The sequence below is a fragment of the Mugil cephalus genome, chromosome 21 (genome assembly GCF_022458985.1).
Source record: "Mugil cephalus isolate CIBA_MC_2020 chromosome 21, CIBA_Mcephalus_1.1, whole genome shotgun sequence".
NCBI classification, from domain to species: domain Eukaryota; kingdom Metazoa; phylum Chordata; class Actinopteri; order Mugiliformes; family Mugilidae; genus Mugil; species Mugil cephalus.
The window spans coordinates 3619063-3639383 of record NC_061790.1 but is presented as its reverse complement, the minus strand read 5'-3'; the positions used below and the strand labels follow the sequence as shown (position 1 = coordinate 3639383).

Here is a 20321-nt window from a genome sequence, read left to right as displayed (position 1 = left end):
CAGGAGAAGTGAATAACATTGACCATCTTGTGACAATTCGATGCTCTGCTGGGAAACGTATGGACCTGGTATCCATTCATGTGGATGTTACTTAGACATGTACCACCCACCTAGACCAGACCAGACACCCCAACCACATAGCAATGACCCAGCAGGATGCAGCCTGACACAGACAAAAACATTTTATATTCAACTCAAAAAACATGAAGAACAGCACAAGGTGTTGACCTGGCCTCCAAATTCACTAGTGAAAGTAAAAACTGATCAAGTATTTGTGGGATGATCCACAGAGGCCCCTCCCCTCAACACACAGGACCCAAAGCAGGATATATTGATGCATTAGGTCATGAACATCCTCCAGCCTAAATGTTTGTACAGGTGTAAATTCATGAACCGGATACTTGATGGTGTTCAAACACGGTTCCAGGTAGTTCCAGTAAAATAGTCTGAAGAACTGACCGTGACATTCAGGCAATGTATTTTTTTTTTCCCTGAAAAATTTTTATGACCGTCGTGTCACTGCTGCCGTACGAAGCCTTAAGTCGTGTCCGTGCTGTCACCAGGAGGCGCTGTGCTCTTAGGGGCCTTCGACGACTTCTCAGACTCGGCCTTTGCTTTTTCTGCCAGTTCCTTTGCCGAAGGCAGTCGGACGATGCACGTGGCCGCCTTACCGTCCCGTATGACTTTCGGTCTGGAGACAAATCCGAATGGTACCTCTAATTGTTCCGCCATTTGCTCCAAAGCGGCGTCCTGAGAGTAAGGAATACACAAATGGTTTAAGATTTCCCTGAACATCTCTTTGAACATTGGAGCTTCGCCCTCTGAGACGTTAAGGTGAAGTTTAGGGAAATGGCACAGGATTGAAGATGGCTTCTCACTATTTGGTTTTTAACTTAATCAAGGATTTCCTATAAAGAAAATAAGAACCTAAGATAAAATCAGACAATACTTTCAGGCCTAGAATTTGCCACTTTAATCCTATTTCTGAGGTATTTAAGGAGTAGAAGGGCTGAAAAAAAAAAACAATATGTTTGTCTCACTAACACTAAAAACTTTAAATGCTAAAGTTCAATCATTTTTTCAAACTTCAGAGCGTTCGTCCTCACCAGGTTGGCTGCAGGTCCCGAACGTCCGGACCGCAGCGTGATCTTGATGTGGTTCTTCTTCTCCAGCCAGCTTTCCACTTGTTTCAGCTTGGTGGCGAGGTCACCGGACCCGATGCCGTGTGAAAAGGAGAGCTCCTTCACCTGCACGGGAGCTGTGGATGGAATACACACATTTAACTTGTTTTTCATTTCAAGATGTGCTTGCAATGAACTAAAAATAAAAAATGCCTTTCTTTGCAGGATAATAGGGAATAAAAATGTTTACAATACTATTCCTGTATGCATCACTTTTTAATTCCAGTATTTTAAGTACTTTTTATTTTGGTTCCTAAGCAAAAGAAATTCAACCTGCACCCTCAGAATTTCTACACAACTGCAAGCTGTACGGGAATTGATTTGTACTTTCAGATTTAATTCGTCAAATATCTGTGTATACATACATATATCTGTGTGTGTGTGTGTGTGTGTGTGTGTATATATATATATATATATATATATATACATATATATATATATATATATATATGTAGCCTCGTGAAATAAAATTATGAGGGAAAATTAAAATATAAATATATAAAAATGTCTAATCAACCAAAGATTTTGCGACCTCCCCTGCAGTACCTCCACAGACCCCCTAGAGGTCGCAGACCCCCAGTTGAAGACCTATGTTTTAGAGGCACGGTGATTTAAATCTTCCTGAAAAAAATAAAAATAAAAAGCCAACAAATGAGAAATATAAGAGGTGACTGCTGGGAACAGTTTACCACTCCGCACCTGCTTTAACTTTCATTTTCTCCCGCTGCTTCAGCTGCTCCTCGTGGATCATTTTGCCGCTCATCAGCTTATAAACCGGGGGGTCTTTGTGCTCACTGAGCGCCACCAGCTTGAGACCCTCCTCGTCCATGAGTCTGATCACATCTGCACGATGCATGACGCCCAGGTTCTCGCCACTGCTGCTTATCACCTGTATCTGCCGATGAGGGATCTTGCGACCGATGCTGCCCACTGAGCCGTGAGCTCGTGGGGTCTGCTTTTTAGTCTTTGGAGCAGGAGTTTCTCCTGTGTCGTGAACGGGCGTGCAGAAAGGGGACCATCGCCACGAGGCAGCGATAATGTTATATCTTGCACGACATCTCGACGTCCGTGTCCAGAAGGCAGGACTTCCAGCACACACGCTCACTGTGCGGCTCAGCAGCCGACTCACAGAACCCGCAGACATATCCTAGAAAAACTAGGAAAGATAATGATTGTGTATAACTTGACATCACATACATTGGATGTGAAGTTCAAATGTATCTTTGCATTCGTCTCTCAAGGTGATCAACCAAATGCACCAAAAGCAAGTTCATACAGATGTGAGAAAAAAAAAATCCCCATATTCCACATTATCCAAACCAGACTCCATTCGGAAATCGTCAAATTTAATATTTCTTTCATGACAGTAACTGCACGCATCGTACAAGCCATTAGCCGAGATCATTTTCCGAATCGCCAAGATCCACTCCATCATTCGGGTTACCACACTCTGGCTTCGGGGTTTATGTTTTTGAACGTTTTACACTTTAATCATGCGCTTGTCAATTTGGAAAGCGAGCACAGCGCTGGCACTGCCACCTGACTGAAAATAATAATAATAATCTAAAGCAACGATATGACGAACTGATTTCACAAGCTTGTCGATGTGGTTTTAGCCAGTAAACAGTGAGATCTAAACGAATGCACTCAAGTTTGTCATTAAAGTGTCCCTTCTACAACAGGAGTCAGCGGGTTACAAACATCAATATTGCCACGAATGTTCAAATTAGACAATAAACGGTAACGTCGAGTGGAATTAAATTCTTCAAATTTCGTTTTTACTGTGTTTTTGTTTTACTCACTGTTACTCAATGTCATTTATTCGGGCTCTCTGCACGAAGCAGGGTGACTACTTCATCTTCTTCCGGCATTTACTTCTTCTTCTCCTAATTTGAATCCAGTATGTGCAACACACCTAATGTGCTGCCCTCTGCTGGACAAGATAGGAAGCACATTTAAAAATTTAAGGTTCGGTTCACTCAAATAACAAAACAACCGATATTGCTCTAGTTTTACTTCCACCGGACTTTTAGACCTGAGGCTGAAATGCAGCAGGGGTTAGTGGTCATAAAAAAATTAAATTTTAAAGTTTTCAAAGAGGTAAATAAACTCTAAACAGATGCATGTTTATCTCTTCACTCCAGACAGACCTGGAGAAGAATTATCACATTTTATTTTTGAGTTGTGTTCTGGCCACCCTTCTTTTAAGCTCTGCTTTGACCTCCATTAACCCTTTTCAGAACATTACTTTGTAGCTAGCTGCTAACTGCTAATTAAAAAAATAAAAAATTATTAGACCTTTATTTAACCAGGTGAGCTCATTCAGTTAGAGAATCTCTTTTGCAAAAGTGATCCAACCAAAAGGCAGCAAAGTACAATATAATGACAGCCGTTTGTGGATTCTCTGAATAAGTATAGGTAAATGTAAGGATTCTGTGACACACGGATACACCAACACTGAGGTAAAGAAACTCATATGCAGACTAAATACATGCATGCAAATACTGTTACAGTTGAAAAACAAATATAGCAGAGTGAGAATGTAAATGTACACCAAACTCTTGACCAGATGACCAAAAAAAAAAAAAACACAATCCTGCAGGGAGGGTAATAGGAAAATAAAAAATATTTCCTATTCAACCTGGTTGTATATTTATGTCATCAGTATGTCAACAGCTAGATTTTATCAGCTCCAGAACATGCAGGCTCTGTTTTTAAAAATAAAGAGACATGGAAATTTGCTTCTCTTGGAAAGACTAGAAAATACCAACAGTAAATTGAAGGACGTCAGCGTGTCCGAGGCAGTAGAGTGGAAAATTCTCTTACTGATGCCTCTCTATTTGACTATTTATTTTCTGAATACATTATTTGGTATTTGATAATTACCAACAAAAGCACAATTTATATAATAATAAATAACTAGAAAATTCCTTCTGGGAAATTTTGAAAGGGCCACAGGGGCTACTGCTGCTAAACCGTCTCTGTCAACATTACACCACGTAGCCTACATTTAGCAAAGTTAGCACAGTTAACCCACTTTTAGCACAGTTAACGCACATTTAGCACAGTTAACCCACATTTAGCATAGTTAGCCTACATTTAGCATGGTTAGCCTACATTTAGCACAGTTAACACAGTTAACCCACATTTAGCACAGTTAGCATACCGATAGCACAGTTAGCACACTTAACCCACATTTAACATAGTTAGTATATATTTAGCACAGTTAGCCCACATTTAGCACCCACATATAGCACAGTTAGCATACGGTTAGCGCAGTTAGCTTAGGGTTAGTACACTTAGCCTGCGTGTGACAAAGTAATGCACGCTTACGAGCACATGTGTGTGTGCGTCCCACAACTCTTCGTGTGTGTGTGTGTCACCAAGTTACCTGTGTAGTGAGTGTTGGTGTGTGTTGTTGTAACATAAATGTATGTGAGACAGGTATTAGCAGTATTAACAGCAGAGACATCGGAGGAGTCCCTGATTAACGAATTAGTCTCAGTTGTGGCTCAGGCCTGCGGGGTTGCCGAGGACATTGTGAGAGACAGAACTAGTTTGTATACAACTGTGGGAAAAATCATGTGTCTAGTTTGTAAATTGTGGCCGGGACAAGCGTGGAAAGAGAAAAGTTTCTCACAATTTCAGACACCTGCCTCCACTCTAAGTGATAATTCATCCACTCTGGTCATTCCGTGCAATACACACCAATCATAAAGTCAGAATTTCCACAAAAATGATCATGGTCATTGAACAGTGATTGATCAAAAACTAAAAGACCTATCGAAACGTGTTTTGATACATCAATACACAAGGCTCTACAGTTTCTATGTCTATGTGAAAGTATGTAGACGTTTCAAAAACTCATATTGCGAAAAATTCATATTTCGTCAAGAAAAGTAATAGCACACCAATCCCGATCAAACCGCACGTTTTTATATATAACTCGTCCTACAGCTCGAGAGCTGTAGGACGAGTTAAGGGATGAAAAAAAAGGAGGAAGAGGGAAAAACAAGAAGAAGAAACACGCAATATAGCAATAGTGACTCGGTCGTTGCCCCGTGGCCCTAGTAATTCATAAATCATGCTTATTTAAATAAGTTATTCAAAAGCAATAACAATTACAAAAATGCTAGGGTCAGGTGCTAATGCTAGGGTCAGGTGCTAGGCTAATTATCATTTTAGCTGAAGTGATTTTGCTGTTTTGACTCTCTACATGATGAGCATATGACCTCAAAAGCAACACGGAGTCATGTCATATGCAGAAGTTCTCAGATGATATTGCATATGAGTGTGCATTTTCTTTACCTCAGTGTTGCGTTTATGTGTCCGTGCTCCATATACTCCTTCGATTTACCCACACACATGTTGAGACTTTACTTTGAGATCCAGCACTCCCCCGACAACTGCTGGACCACAAGTACCACAACACATTTCTCCATTTTGAACTTTAGTAGTTTGATATTTTAAGAAATACACTATTTCACATGTTTCGTGACAGCTAGATGAGATGAGAAGCTGGATAGCTTAGCTTAGCATCAAGACGCCAGTGCTAGTCCAACCAAGAAACAATCTTGTACATAACCTCTTGTAAACAGTTTTAACAGAATAAAAGAGAATCAACACATTTACAGGAGTGGTATTTGTAACTAGACGCTTCGATGCTAACTAATGTCTGTTTATCGCAAATTCAATAAAACATAGCTAACATATCAAACTTAGCAAGCAGCAGGAATGGGGAAATGATTATCAGCTACAAAGTATATATATATATATATATATATATATATAACCTGTAATGACAGCTTTTTGTAAAGAAATGTTTGCTAATTCATTAGAAATCAAAAACAAACAATAAAAAAAAAATTGTCTGTTTAACTTATCTCATACATCTGTTTTTCATGTTTGTTTGTTTTTTAGCACTGATGGGGAGTTTGCATGTTCTCCCTGTGTCTCCGTGGGTTCTCTCCTTGTACTCTGGCTTCCTCCCACCATCCAAAGACATGCTCATTAGGTTCATTGATTCTAAAGTGGTTGTCGGTGTGAGTGGTTGTCTGTCTCTCTGTGATAGACTCGACACCTGTACAGGGTCTGTACCTAATGACACCTAATGACAGCTGGGATAGGCTCCAAAATTAATGGTTGACTTTTATACATTTGTGTTATTTTAACCAAGTCAGTCTGCACGGCAGTACTTTATAACAACCCCAATTCATTACTTAGCATGACCTCCTTCCGATTGCAGTTTTGCATTAGAGAGTAGCACAGTCCTGCCTTATTATATATTCAGGAACTGTAAATTTGCAAAACAAAGTGTCTTTCAGCGGGTAACTATGCAAAGTTTGCCACATCCACCTGACCAGAAGGCTCAGATGTTTGAATTTACTCCGACGTAGCGCAGCTTTGACTTCAACCAAGGGACGATAAGAATTAAAATACTTTTTTCCGACTGATAAACCAATAAAGGAAATAGAATTCAGAGTTATCGTCCACCGTAGCAGTGAAAGGATCGCACGTCCTGAGATTTAGTGCAAACAACATGACACAACACGGCTGGATGTCTTGGATTTTGTTGGCGGTCCTCATTCTTCTGGGGATTTTTCCTGGTTGTAAGTAAATCCATTTTTGTGAAGCTTGACATAAACTGTTGTATTGCAGCTGGACTTGGAAACTGGAAAGACTCATGTAACTGAATTATATGTTCTGTGCAGGATAATGAAAAGTCAGCTTGTTTAACGTGTCATGTGATTCTATTTAGATCTAATGCAAAATGGAAAAAAAAAATATCAGAAGGATAAAATCAGAGACTGTTTTTACAAAAATGAGGGAACCCCGAAAAAGGCTTTTGTTGTTGCTGACAACTTCTATGGCATCATCATGGTGAACAAATATAATACCAGAAAAGGTGAGTCCAGCACGCATTTAATCATTCATTAATTTCTGAAACCAAAAATCTGATCCATCTATTTGTGGAAGGTTTTTGTATGTGCTCTCCTCAAAACATGGCTCCAATTTTCCATAGCGATGACTCATGGTCCCAAACAGACTTTGCCATGGGTCTTTCTTTACTGTGCCTCTGTTAAACTTCTCTAAATGTGTGTTTTGTTATTTTATTTTTCATATATTTCATATAGTATAATGTTGTGGTAAACTCTTTCAGAAGAAAATGACTGCATCATATTCGTGAAGAAAAGTGGATCTCGTAAGTCTAGCTTACCTGTCACATTCACAGAATTATGAATGGCTCAGGGTTTCGACAAATTGAAACGGCAAGTGTGTTTCTGTTCTTGCTTTTCAGGTTTCCAGGAACGAAAATGGTGGCCTCAATTGGTGGAAACAAACGGTTCTTACCTACTGTACATTTCAGATTGGCACCTCAAACAGAACTCTTTAGTAGTTCTGTATGGGAAATACAACGCCACTAGAAATTTAAGCAAAGGTGAATCTATTTTCCTATGTTGCTTTTTTTCTTCTAAATGTCAGTACTTCAATGTGTGCACCACAAATTAAAATGTAAAATATTATTGGTTCAATAATCTCTTTTTTTGTTTAGAGTGTTATGTTCGGACTTCAGATGCAACATGTACATCATGTCCCCATAATGGTAAGTTATAATCTTTTACACTTCAGTCTGTGGTGGGAAAATGACGAGGATAAAAGTATATTATATATTAAAGTATATTATTATTAAACAAATAATATGAAATTGTGTGAAAAAAATACTAAATATCTGACAAACAACAATAATGTATTTTAAAAAGTTAAATTTAATTTTTTACTCCTCATTTCACTTCTTTTTATTTATTCTTGAAGTCTCAACCTATGTTCAGTGTGTGGACTTAGACAACAAATGTAAAATGGCTACATACGACAAAAAAGACTGCAAAGGACTAATAGAAAACAGTAAGTGAAAAATAAATATGTGATAATTGCTGCTTCCACCGTTCTTCAGACTTCTGGCATTTTTGTCGTTTTTGCTAAACCAACCAGGAAACAAACAGACATAATACTTTTCAAAAAGCACAAATGTTTTTGTTCCCTGGTTTTGATTTAGTGCAATCTAATTAAATAATGTTACAGTAAGTAGTCATGGATGAGTTATAATTCTTAATTCATTTATATTGCTTTAAATGTTTCGTTGGAGAAATGCTAATGCTTGAGATAAAACTAAATGTCCCTCTCCTTCAGCTGAAAACCTCAAGAACAGGTACATATTCAACATGTCAAAACTGGACCCCAACTGCACTAATTGTGACAGCCCGGTGCAAGAGCCCGATGAGAAAGTACAGCTGCATGTAGATCTTCAAAATACACCGGAAGGAGCAATTGATCCGAAACAAGCTGCGTAAGGAATATATACGTTTTCTACCTTCTCGCACATCTTTGCAAACCAAACCACTGTTGCTACATCTCAACAACTTACATTTTTGACTGCTAGTTAAAAAAACAAACAATCAACAACAACAAAAAAAACCTGTGTCTGTTGACATGTCAGCTGGCCATGACTACACCCGGTGCCTAAAAATTCTGTGTCTCAGGATTTCACTTATACTTTTGTTAGTGTTCCTTTTCCTTTTAAATGAATACCACCAGGCGCCTTTTACCCTCATTTTTAACGTAACCTTAACTCAGTAATCTGTAGAAACCTTAGCAACATGATGCTGGCACTGCCATGCTTCACTATAGGGACGTGTTAGCTAGGTGATTTGCAAGGCCTCGTGCCTTGACTCCTATTAGAGGTGGCTCTTTGAAGGGAGCTGCATCTTGTGGATCTGTTCCTTTCAAAGAGTCGTTCCAAAGACTGGCTCACTGTGATATTTATTGGTTTTGTAAGATGCTAGTCAGTTAGGGCGTCAGTTATTTTATCCTAAAATATAGACTGTGATAGGGTAAGATCTGGATAAGAATCATTCAAGGTGAGACATCCCAGACAATTTAACAAATTCTCTTGGTGGTATATCTGAGGGTATCTCTAGCCACATTTCCATTAAAGTGTTTCGCAGAATAAAAAGGCTTTGTACGTGTTTCCATTGAAAGGAGTTTTGCGGATGAGCTGTAACCCTCGTAAAGCCTTGTCTTGTCGCGATATCCCATAATTCTCTCGTCAGGTGAGACTTCACCTTGGGGAAGAGGGACTTTAAATGAACTGGTCACATGACCTCCTGCGTCATCTCTGGTGACACGGATGTGCGACAAAAGTTTTAAACAAAAACAAAAACAGTTGAACATGGAGATTAGCAGCATTACTTACAAAACAAAGTATTATATGGCTAACGTTACTTCTCAGTAAAGCTCTTACTGAGCTAAAATGACCTAAAACCAACTTAAACTACCTAAAACTGAGGCTAATTCACTTTTCCAAATCCATACTAGTTCGTATTGTCCTTAATTTGATTTGATAATCCACATTTTTCCCAGTCTCTCTGTATTAACTGAAACATTTCACCACGTTTTTGCCACTCAGGGGGGTGTGGCCAAGGGCGTCAGTGATGTCAATGCATACCCTCTATTATATATGTATTCTATAACCCGGATACGTAATCTTGTCAAAAATGTGGGTCCAGACATATTCATTTTAAAATGGCTTCATTCCCTCGCCCTGACCCTGTTTGTGGAGTTGGATTTCATGAATCGCACATGGCCATAAATTTGCCGCAGAACACTCGGTCTAAAAACCTTTGTAAAGGAGAGATTTCACTATTTAGATGCCGTGTTTTGACTTTCACCGTAAATCAATTAGTGTTAAAATGTGATCTGATATTAATATGTTCAAGTATAAGTAAACACAATCAGCTGCTGTACCCCTCACTGACGCTGTCTTGTAGACACTTTGTTAAACTTCAATTTTCCCCTCATTGTTGCACCAAAGTCAGGACAATGCCTTCCATACTTTGCAGCGATATGTTCATGTTGGTATGCAGTGTTCTTTTTAAGGGGCTTTTGTCGTTGCCATTCGTCTTGTGCTATCTTTTAAGATGAATGAACACACAAATAATTCACACATATTGCCTTTGTTTCAGCAGTGATATATCTAAGTGAACTCTTAATATTAATATTAATATTAATCTGTCGACAGTCAAATAGTGAATCTCATAGGAAACATCGTTTCCAGCCTGAATGGGTCTTCTGCTGAGCTGTCTGTGGGAGAAGGAGTGTCGGGAATCTTAGTGAAGCAAACACATGTCGAGGACGCTGAAGAAGTATCCTTTGGTTATGCAAATCCAAATCAAAGCATAAATGTAGGTGCATCACTCTTTTTTTTTTTAAACTTCATTCTCATTACAGACCTTTGAATGAATGTTTTAGCTTTTTGCAATTAGTGGTTTCCAACAAGTCCAGGTTGAGTAAATTGTTAATCCGTGTGCTTGATAATCTGCCTATCCAGTTTTGACAATGCTTATTTTCTTTCCTGTAGATTATACAAGACAGAGAGTTTCTAACTGGATTCTCAAGGTCTGTAACCGTCTCAAAAGAAGCTTTTCAGCAAGCTTTCAATAGCTCCAATTCAACGTTTGCAGCTGTTTTCCGATTTATTAATATGGCAGAGGTATGGCAGGAGTAGTATGTTTAAAATGTATTTGAATGTATGTATGTGATTATGTTAATATACTGTTCCAAATTTTATTAGGATGAGAAGAACAGCACTGTTTTAGGCGATGAGGTTTTAGCAATTGAGATGGGAACCAAAATCGCCAATCTCACAGACACAATAAACATCAATTTTAAGAACATGAAATATGTAAGTTAAATACAGTTTTTTGTTCTCATTTTAGTTTTTTTTTTTTTTTTTTGGTTGTTTACCCTTTAAAACGCGATTTTCTTATTATGTTTGCAGAAAGGGATACCAGCGTGCCATTCATGGGATGGAAAAGGTATATTTCCCACATTATAATTAGCTTGTTGGTTGAAGACATTGCTATGATGCCATTAAACCTCTTTAACCAACATATGCTGCTGATGCTAACAAAGATAGCACAGTCAGTTATGTCCAAGTGTACATCGCTGGTAGATTAAGGTTCAAAATGAACCCCATATTCTCACAAGGATAGTATCATTACAAAAGATTAAAAAAAAATGCCACCACTGAATTGCGCCAGTCAATTACACCAGTCATCAATCATGCACAAAAAGATGCAGTGCAGTGAAAAATCAACCCATCAGTGTACACAGCACAAAATTCTGCAAAATACTTGCAATTTTGACGTAAGAAGGCCTAACTTAATGCTATACTATTACATTCAAGCATTTACATTCAAGTCTAATTTATATGGTGTAACTTAAAGCATCTTGGAGTTGGAGTCTGTGGCAGAGAACCCAGTGTTACAAATATAACCATGGGTCTATAAAATCTGTGTCCCTGGTTTTCAGGAAAAACAAAATAGACGCAGTATAAAAGTTATAAGTGTATGTTTTATAAATAGTTCTATGATATCAGTCTTTGACTGGCAGTTTTCTTTGACTGGCACTTTCTGACAGTCCAGACAAAAATAAAAACTCTGTCTTCGTAGAGAAGAACAGTGTGTAAAACTTTTAAAAGTAACAATTGTTCCATGACATATATTTCCAGTGGTTAAGGGGCGATAACACTGAATGAAGTGTCCAAGAAAACTTTCTAATGCTCCAGATAAAAATCAAACTCTACTTTTAAAGAAAAAGATGACAGAATAAAAGTTATAAATGTAAGCATGGTTCTATGAAATAAATCTCTGGGGTCCCTTAACAATAAAATGGAACGAAGGAAGCAGTAAATGAAACTTCTGATGCTTCAGATACAATAAAAAACTCAGCCAGCAAAGAAAAGAATAGAATGGAGTATAAAAGTCCGAAAAAAGTCATGAATGCAACCATGTTTCCATGATATCAATCTCTGACTATCAGGCAAAATAAAATAGAACCTAAAAAAAATGTCCAAGAAAACTTTTTCATGCTCCAGACAAAAAAAGAACTGCCTTCAAAGAAAACAACAGTGTTAAAATGATAAAAGTAAGCGCAGTCCTATGAAATCAATCTCAGTCAGGAGGAATAACATTGACTCTAGGAAGAATTCGAAAAAATCTTTCTGGCCCTCCAGATAAAAATTAAACTTTTAACCTCCCGAGACCTGACCTTTTATTTGTGATGCATTTTTAATTTCAACTCTGGGATAAGTAGGACCTAAGACGTAAACAAAATTAAGCATCATCTTTGAACAGGAAGTCGCTTTTTAAAAAATAAACGATGCCCTCATATGTGGACAGGGGGATTATCTCACTGTATAACACAAAATATAAAGTCACCAATGTGTAACAAAATCTAAAACTAGTTATTTTTATACCTGAACATGACTCAGCATAAACAGAACTGCAAACACTGAAATTCCAACTTCCTCAAACGAGTATTTGCTAGTTAATAACGTTGTAGCTCGTTACTATTGACAGAATTTGTTAAATCTGTCATATGGTCATATCAAGTAGAAAAGTTAACAAACATAAATAAACAAGTTTCAACTGTATAATTTGATGAGGTTTTGCACATTGTCCACCTTTGTCCCATGGTCGCTTGCAAAATGAAAAACTTAATGTCCTCATATGAGGACGCAGGGTCTCAGGAGAGAAAAGAAAAGAAAAGAAAAGAAAAGAAAAGACTAGAGTATAAAAGTTATAAATGTAACCATGGGTTCTATGAAATCAACCTCCAGTGATCAGGAGGGATAATATCAAATCTAAGAAAATGTTTTCATGCTCGAGATAAAAATGATGCTGTGTTAATACTGCTAGAAGGGTTAAAACAAAAATCCCCGCACTGTAGCTTCAGTAGGTAGCCATTATCAATGTCTGTAACACAACGTTTTTTTATTTCTTCTATTAACCCGTGAAACTGATTTCTTTGAAAGAAAAGGAAGATGTAGGCACGATTATTATGTTACTGAAATATCTGTTATGTTTTGACTGTGATATTTGAATGAGAACATTTGTGACACACAGTGCAACATTATAGTTTTAAGAAACTAATTCTCAGTGACTCTTGTAGGAGCTAAACCAAACTGGACCGAAGATGGATGCGTGACGAACATAACTGGACGCAACATTACATGCCAGTGCACACATTTGACCTTCTTCGCTATTTTACTGGTGTGTTCAGCCCCCCTTTCTCATGGCTTTAATTGCAGTAACAATTCATCCGAGTCCCTAAGAGTGTTGTTCTTATTTTGCTTTCCGCAGACACCCCTCAATGAAACCATCTCTAGTACCGACCTGAAAAACCTCAACATCATCACCCAAGTTGGCTGCGGCCTGTCCATGTTCTTCCTCGGCATAGTCCTCTTCATGCACTTCCTTACAAGGTAGCAAAATGTTATTTATATGGTGCCTTTCTGCTCAGATAGATCCAGAACTGTTTCTTATACAGGCAGCCCCCAAGCTGGACATGTTTTTTTTTGTTGTTGTTTTTTTTTTGGATTTGTCCTGTGATAACAGGATGCGTTACAAGAATTGTCACAAGATGATCAATGTCATTTACTTTTCCTGTCAGTGGTTTTAATGTCGTGTCTGTTCTGTGTATAGTATAGTATAAAACAAACAGAGAACATCTTGTGCGGATAACTGTACTGTTCCATGATATTTGGGTCATGTAAATAAGTCCGCTTTGCTGGGATAAGGTCATGTTCAAAATATTTACAGTAGGGAAATTAGATTCCTGAACAGCGGCCTCATTGTGGCGGGTAATGAAAATAAGTGCATTATGTTTAGAGACGGAGCATCTGCTTTGTATATTTGTTTCGGTTGGCGGTAAAAACATGATCCTGCGTATCTGTGTATCTTCTGCTGATTGGTTTCTCATTACAGGAGGAAGAAGGCCAGCAAATCCACGAGGATCCTCGTCCACCTGGTGTCAGCCATGTTCTTCCTCGACTTCGCCTTCCTGATCAACAACTACGTGGCAAGGCTGAACAACACCTGGGCTTGTAAGATCATGGCGGCTGTCATGCACTACTTCCTGCTGGCCACTTTCACTTGGTTCGCCGTGCAGGCCTTCCACCTCTGCCTGCAGCTGTACATGGCCGGCAAAATCGTAATCCATCGCTACATCCTGAAAGTCTCCGTCACCAGCTGGAGTGAGTTCACGTTCTTTATTTTTTAGAAACAGAAACGCAACGTTCTTAACTGGTTGTTATTTGTTTGCCTTCCCAGTCATACCCAGTTTAATTGTGGTTGTCCTGTTAATTGTGGGAAAATACGGCCAACAGATCGTCCAGGCCGACAACGCAGAAAACGCAGAGTCCCTGTAAGTTGCTATACCATTTTTCAGTCTACAGATTTTTTAAATTCATAAAAGCTGACTCGCCTTTATGTTCCAAGGTGCTGGATAACGGACACTGACATCCATTACATTGTAAACATCGGCTACTACGTGGTGGTTTTCCTCTTCACCTTCACCACCTTCATTATCGTGGTGTCCTGGCTCTTTTGTCTCAAAAACCCCAAGTTGAATGGTCAAGTGAGCCAGAATGGCAAAAGCATCCTCACCATCATGGGCCTGTGTTGCATCCTGGGTATCACGTGGGGTTTTGCCTTCTTGGCCTACGGAGTCCTCAGGATCCCCTCGTACTACATATTCACCATCCTCAACTCCTTCCAAGGTATCCAGCAACTGGGATCTGCATGGATGTGGTCCAGCACAACTTATCAATATTTTAATGTAATCATAACCGCTGACGGGGGAGTTAATGAGTAAATACCATTGACCATGTTGTGGCAATGGCAGCAGCCATACCCAGCAGGATGCGGGGGGGGGGGTGGCTAGTGTATAAATTTTTACAATTTATACACTATTTAAGCCTGTGATTCAAACTAATGCTGCTTTTAATCCGTTTCCCTTTAATTTTTTTTTTATCTCTTATTGACATTAACATTTGGTGTTTTCAGCTGAAAGAACCAGATATTGCTAAAAGTAATGGCAGCTTAAAAGCTAATGGCTCTCCTGAGATCAAAAGTAAGCGATGATCGTAGCAATGGCCAGCTTGAAATGCAGGTGTGAAGTAGTGTGAACACTCAATGTGTCAGGGCCACACAACTGATATGATCTCTGTGAACTCTAAATATATAAACATAATAACTTTACTGCTTTCAGTGAGCGAGACAGACTTTATAGCGCCTCACGCTGAAATCGTTTTCATATTGGGGTGATCCGCAGGAAACAGCATGTTTTGCATGTTCTACTGCTATATTTATTTCCATAGAGAGCGTGGGATCAGAGGCGGAGGCACATTTTAATACCAGGTTTAAATACAGTTACTCAAAGCAGCTGCCAGTGTCCAATCAGGGGCCAAAGCAGGAGTTTATTAACGCGGTGTGTTTACCGCAGCTAACGTGATGCCACAAGAGTGACTATTATTTAGTTACTGTTTTGTCTTATAAAGGGTTGCCTCTTGGTGAGTGTAGGGCTACTTTTAGTCAGATGACACTTATTTAAGTGGATTAAAAAGCTGCAAATTCAACTCAAAGAAAAGTGTGGAGGACAGAAAAACTACTGAATGCAGAAAAACAATAAAACAAATAAGCCCTTTCCAGTCTGCTATAGTGAACATCTCCCTCTGTCCACCAGGTTTCTTCCTGTTCATCTACTACTACAACACCAGCCACACGGGAGAGGCCAACGCTGGTGCGGGCGAACAGAGCAACTTAAGCAGCACCAGCAGCATCAGCAGCTCCACGCTTAATACCAGTCTGGAGACCACTGTAAACCCCTACCACAACATACGCCGCAATTTATCATTTCTTAAATGAGGAGCATCGCCACGTTACTGGTCGGCAAGAGTTAGGTGGAAAGTGCACTGATGTGTGACATATAGGCCTGCAAAATATATATATATATATATATAGAGAGAGAGAGAGAGAGAGAGAGAGAGAGAGAGAGAAAGACAGATAGATAGATAGATAGATAGGTACTTTATTTACCCTGTGTTTTTAATATACAGGAAGATTGCTTTAGTAGTATAAGATTTAGTTTATCTTTTTACCAGAATTAGTTTTTGCACAGTTTTCATTCATTTTTAATGCAACGTTTAAATCAACAGAAAAGCTTCAAGATATTTAAAATGCTTTATTTATTTTTGTTGTTTTGAAACCTGCTTCAATTTCGTTGGAAATATACTGTACAAAGTTTCTACTCAAATGAGGGGATGCACAAAATATTACAGGTGCTGTTCAAACCATTAAAAAGGTGAGAATCCTTCACTCATTTTTAGTAGCACTAACATTAAAACACCGCTTATGCATGAATACAGTCAAATAAAAAAGCTCATTTTAAACCGGGGGAATGCCTGTACAGTTAGTGTAAGAGAGCTTCCGCTTCCTCCAGAGCTTTTTCCATTTCAGCCGCCTGCAGGGAAAACGTCTCCCTTTCCTGTGCCACGTGCTCTCGTGCTTTAATGAGGTCCGTCATGGTCATTTGGATGTCCTAAAAGTTTCAAAATAGAACATTAACTCACACTGCAACACCACAGGACAATAAAACCCTGGGGAGACTTTGGACTCACCTCAAGCCGAGCGCGTTGTTGCGATGCAACATCACCAAAGGCCTTTAATTCATTCAGCAGGTCTGTGGAAACGCTCTAAAATAAAGACAATATAGAGGTTTGCTAGGTGGCTTTGTCTATGATAGTTAAAATGCTGCGTGTTTCTAGGATGTGTTTGATAAATATACTGTGTGCTCTTAATATTTTGCCTTCAGTTGTTTGATTATGTGGCATGGAACAATTCAATTTCAATTATACTCATGTTTGTAGTTATTTGTGTGAGTTTGATGTGTGCATGTACAGACTGTATATCATCAAGTAAAAAGAAATAAAATGTACCATAACTTCTTTCCTCTGTTCTTCATTTTGCCGCGCTGCGTCACCAACTCTTTCTCCTAAAACTAAGAATCAAAGACAATTTGATTTCTATTAAGTAAAAAAACGACAGCATTTATATTCATATGTATATAGTTTATGTTCACCTGGATCTATTTTGGCAGAAACTAGAAGAACATGACAGTCCTTAAGGTTTCTCTGAACATCTGCATTCTCCTTTTCAAGGTCACTGAACTGCAGCTCCAACTCAGCTACTCGTTGCTGCAACACAAAACAAAATGGCTTTTGATTTTAATAGAATACACTGAATGAAAAAATAAAAATAGACTAAAGAGAATAAGGGATTTGTGTGTAATATGTCATCAGCAACTGCTTTTTGCACCTGTGTCTCTGAGAGGTTTTTCTGCAGCTCCTCATTCACAACCATCAAATGCTGATTTTGCTCCCTGAGCTCAGCCTGTTGCCCATACCTGGTGGAGACCCTGTGGTAATTTGTAATAAAGTTGTTTAAAACAAATAAATATATATATATATATATATATATTTAATAGTCCTGTAAAGTTTTGACTATGGTGATTCAGCACTGACTTACCCTTTGTGAACTTTAGGTGCAACGATTTTTCTAAAAGACAAAAGATGAAGGGAAGGATGAAAATAAAGAGCAGTCAGATGCATAACAATCCCAACACGTTTGTTTATTTCTTGTCTATTTTTTACCTTGTTATGTTTTCTTTTGTGGGTTTAAGGACACCATCTGATTTAGGTCCTGCATTTGCTGCTTGGGTCGCAGCTACAGTGTCTTTGGATTCAAGTTTATGACCGGTTCTCTTTGTTTCTGCAGGAAAAAACACATGGATGACAGCGGTATTGTCAGTTTTTGTGTTTTGTTGCAATATAATCAATAGCCAAAATTTGCTCACCTCTTGGGATTTTCGTTGCCATGTTCTTATTCCACAATAAATACAATACTGCAGGCAGCTACCAATACACCTATGAAGAATATATGAAGAAACAATCCGATTAACTAAACTTTGTTTTGTACATACATTTAACATATATACATATGAATAAATAAGATAATAATAAATAAAACTTCCCGGAACACAAAATCTGTGATACTTTGAATAGAGTTTGGTTCGATATAACTGTCACGAAAAATACACAAAAACGTTTAGTTAGATAAGCTTAGTTTAGCTGGTCTGTAAGTTAATGTATGTTAGTATGATACATAAATGTAACATACGAATATGTTGTGGTTCAATAACACAATATGAATACGTACCTTTGTGGGTATGTTGCAAAAAAAAAATGTCAACAGTCAAACCGTAAGAATATTTAAAACGTGCCGCCCTCTAACGCTTCTTCCGGGTTATCTACGTCACTTCCTGATAATAATTTCTTGAGCTAAACGTTACATATTATAAATTTCAATCGACAATATTTTTTTCTTGACTTAATTATAAAAATCGGTTACCGAAATATTTGTTTTAAACCAACAACCACAAGAAAGTATATGAAACAAACGCCATAGGTAGGACGCTATTGCGCATGCGGAGAAATTCAAAAACTTAACGTATCCGCCGCAGAAACGCGGGGTGAAACAACACAACAGAAATTGTGGTGTGTAAGCTGTCATGTTTCCTCGGTTTTCGGTTCTTTTCTCGTTAATTTCATGAATGGCAAGCTAACAGTAAAGTTAGAACTAACCAAATAGTCCGTAACTCTGTCGTCGCTGCGGAGGTAAGTAAACATTAGCTTGTTTCAATGAAATAGGTGCTTTATACTGACGAAGGGAAGTTATAACGTTGCCGAGCTAATGGTGTATTTTTAGTTGAATAGTTTAGTTAAATTTCACCTTTAATATCGTCGGTTGTTGTGTAGATATGTTTAGTTGTAAACTTAACTTAACTTTATGTTTTTACCCCTTAACAATGTTACAGCGTCTTCTGTGTAATAGTCGTTAACAGTCAACCTGACAGCAGTTTATACACTTGCAATTATAGAGTAGTATTACACCTCCTATAATAAAAACATTGTGATTAATTTAAAGTTAAGTCTAAGTATGCAGTGTAGTAATTACACAAGTGAAAATGTGTCATCCTAGTGTAACAGTCCTTCATTAAATCTTCCTTCATGCCCCATCAACTGCATGATCAGTTTTGCAAGATCTAGTTTGTGGTGGTTTTAAATTTGGATTGATTTAAACGGTTGTTTCTGCTATTAACTGAGCACACTGGCTGTATTGGTGTTGTCACAATGATGGAAACACTTGTGGCACATCGCAACACGATACAATTCATCACTACTACAAACCACAGCCTTCAAAGTGAAAACAAAGCTGAATCAACGACATGCCATTTTACACAAATGCTGAATATCATAACGTTCATGAAGCTGAGATTTAGTGCAAGTTGCAATGCATCTGTTTTTGCTGGCGTGCCACAAACAATATGGGAAGAGAGTTTATTCTGCAGAAACGGCGATTTATTAATTCATTTATCGTGTGTTAAATATTATCTCTCTATTCTTACAGTTAAAGATGGAGCCTCTAGATCCTACGAGGAATATGTGAGTAAAAACTGTGCTGGTTAGAGAAAACAGTCACTTGTGCAACATGCATAAACCTCAAAGTGTCATTTTGCCGTTTATAGCATCTTTACGCTTCATGTTGATATAATGTATTGCTGTTACTTGGAACATTGCATGTTATAACAACTCCCAAAGACTGAATATGAATTCCTGTTTTTTGTTACAGTGAAAGCAGTGCATTTTCCAAGCGGCGCATTTCCTCAGTGAGTGTGACATAAACCTTTTATAGACAAATGTTATTACATATATTCTTTACTTCTCAAGAACAAATAAATGGCTTTAAAAAGAAAATATATATGATTTTGCAGATTTTAAAAGCGCCACGGAAATCAGCCAGATTCTCGGACCCAGAGCAGCAGGAGAACGTGGTAAATGAGCTGCTTGATTTGAGATTCAGAAGAAGAATTGAGCTGTCAGTTATACGTTGTTTTTATTTTTCACTAAGGTGGAATGTGTGAAAGTGGTGGAAAAGAGGAATTCAAGGAGAGTCAGTTTTGCTCCTGCCAACGACGTTCTCCTGTTTTCCAAGTAAGTCACAAAAAAATACAACTCAGGCTTCATTATTTTACACAGTGATACTGATATTTTACTCTAACAAGTACTCTTTTCCTTTATAGGGATGTTAAAAATGGCTCCCTTGGACAAACTCCTTTACAAGACCTTACTCCAAGTATGTAATGTATCAATAAATGTGCAACCTTGCTGTCATTTACATTTTC

At 38.2% G+C, this 20321-nt stretch overlaps 3 protein-coding genes and 1 long non-coding RNA gene across 5 annotated transcripts; 2 read left to right on the top strand and 2 right to left on the bottom strand.

Annotated features, from left to right (window-relative positions):
• Window positions 1-178: 178 nt before the first annotated feature.
• mtif3 (mitochondrial translational initiation factor 3) lies at window positions 179-3092 on the bottom strand. 2 transcript variants are annotated; one of them, XM_047573787.1, is made up of 4 exons: window positions 2984-3092; window positions 1881-2328; window positions 1107-1258; window positions 179-750 (listed from the first exon to the last, which is right to left on the bottom strand). In XM_047573787.1, the coding sequence occupies exons 2-4, from the start codon at window positions 2323-2325 to the stop codon at window positions 538-540; spliced, it is 810 nt and encodes a 269-aa protein (XP_047429743.1). In that variant the 5' UTR covers window positions 2326-2328; window positions 2984-3092; the 3' UTR covers window positions 179-537. The 2 variants fall into 2 exon arrangements, with proteins under 2 accessions (XP_047429743.1, XP_047429744.1); XM_047573788.1 differs by having other exon boundaries at window positions 1881-2337; window positions 2984-3059.
• Window positions 3093-7502: 4410 nt separating this feature from the next.
• On the top strand, window positions 7503-8081 carry LOC124998791. The gene is made up of 3 exons (XR_007111098.1): window positions 7503-7620; window positions 7735-7785; window positions 7995-8081. It is a non-coding gene; the product is annotated as an uncharacterized LOC124998791 (long non-coding RNA).
• Window positions 8082-8375: 294 nt separating this feature from the next.
• Window positions 8376-17025, top strand: LOC124998662 (adhesion G-protein coupled receptor G2-like). Its single transcript, XM_047573106.1, has 11 exons — window positions 8376-8526; window positions 10258-10420; window positions 10597-10728; window positions 10810-10920; window positions 11017-11053; window positions 13191-13291; window positions 13382-13503; window positions 14006-14274; window positions 14351-14444; window positions 14519-14799; window positions 15765-17025. Exons 1-11 carry the CDS (start codon window positions 8402-8404, stop codon window positions 15944-15946), a joined length of 1617 nt encoding a protein of 538 aa, XP_047429062.1. The 5' UTR covers window positions 8376-8401; the 3' UTR covers window positions 15947-17025.
• On the bottom strand, window positions 16245-18401 carry knstrn (kinetochore localized astrin (SPAG5) binding protein). The gene is made up of 9 exons (XM_047573107.1): window positions 18296-18401; window positions 17934-18003; window positions 17731-17848; window positions 17606-17635; window positions 17396-17495; window positions 17160-17274; window positions 17017-17078; window positions 16699-16773; window positions 16245-16619 (listed from the first exon to the last, which is right to left on the bottom strand). The coding sequence occupies exons 2-9, from the start codon at window positions 17953-17955 to the stop codon at window positions 16491-16493; spliced, it is 651 nt and encodes a 216-aa protein (XP_047429063.1). The 5' UTR covers window positions 17956-18003; window positions 18296-18401; the 3' UTR covers window positions 16245-16490.
• Between the last annotated feature and the right edge of the window lie 1920 nt (window positions 18402-20321).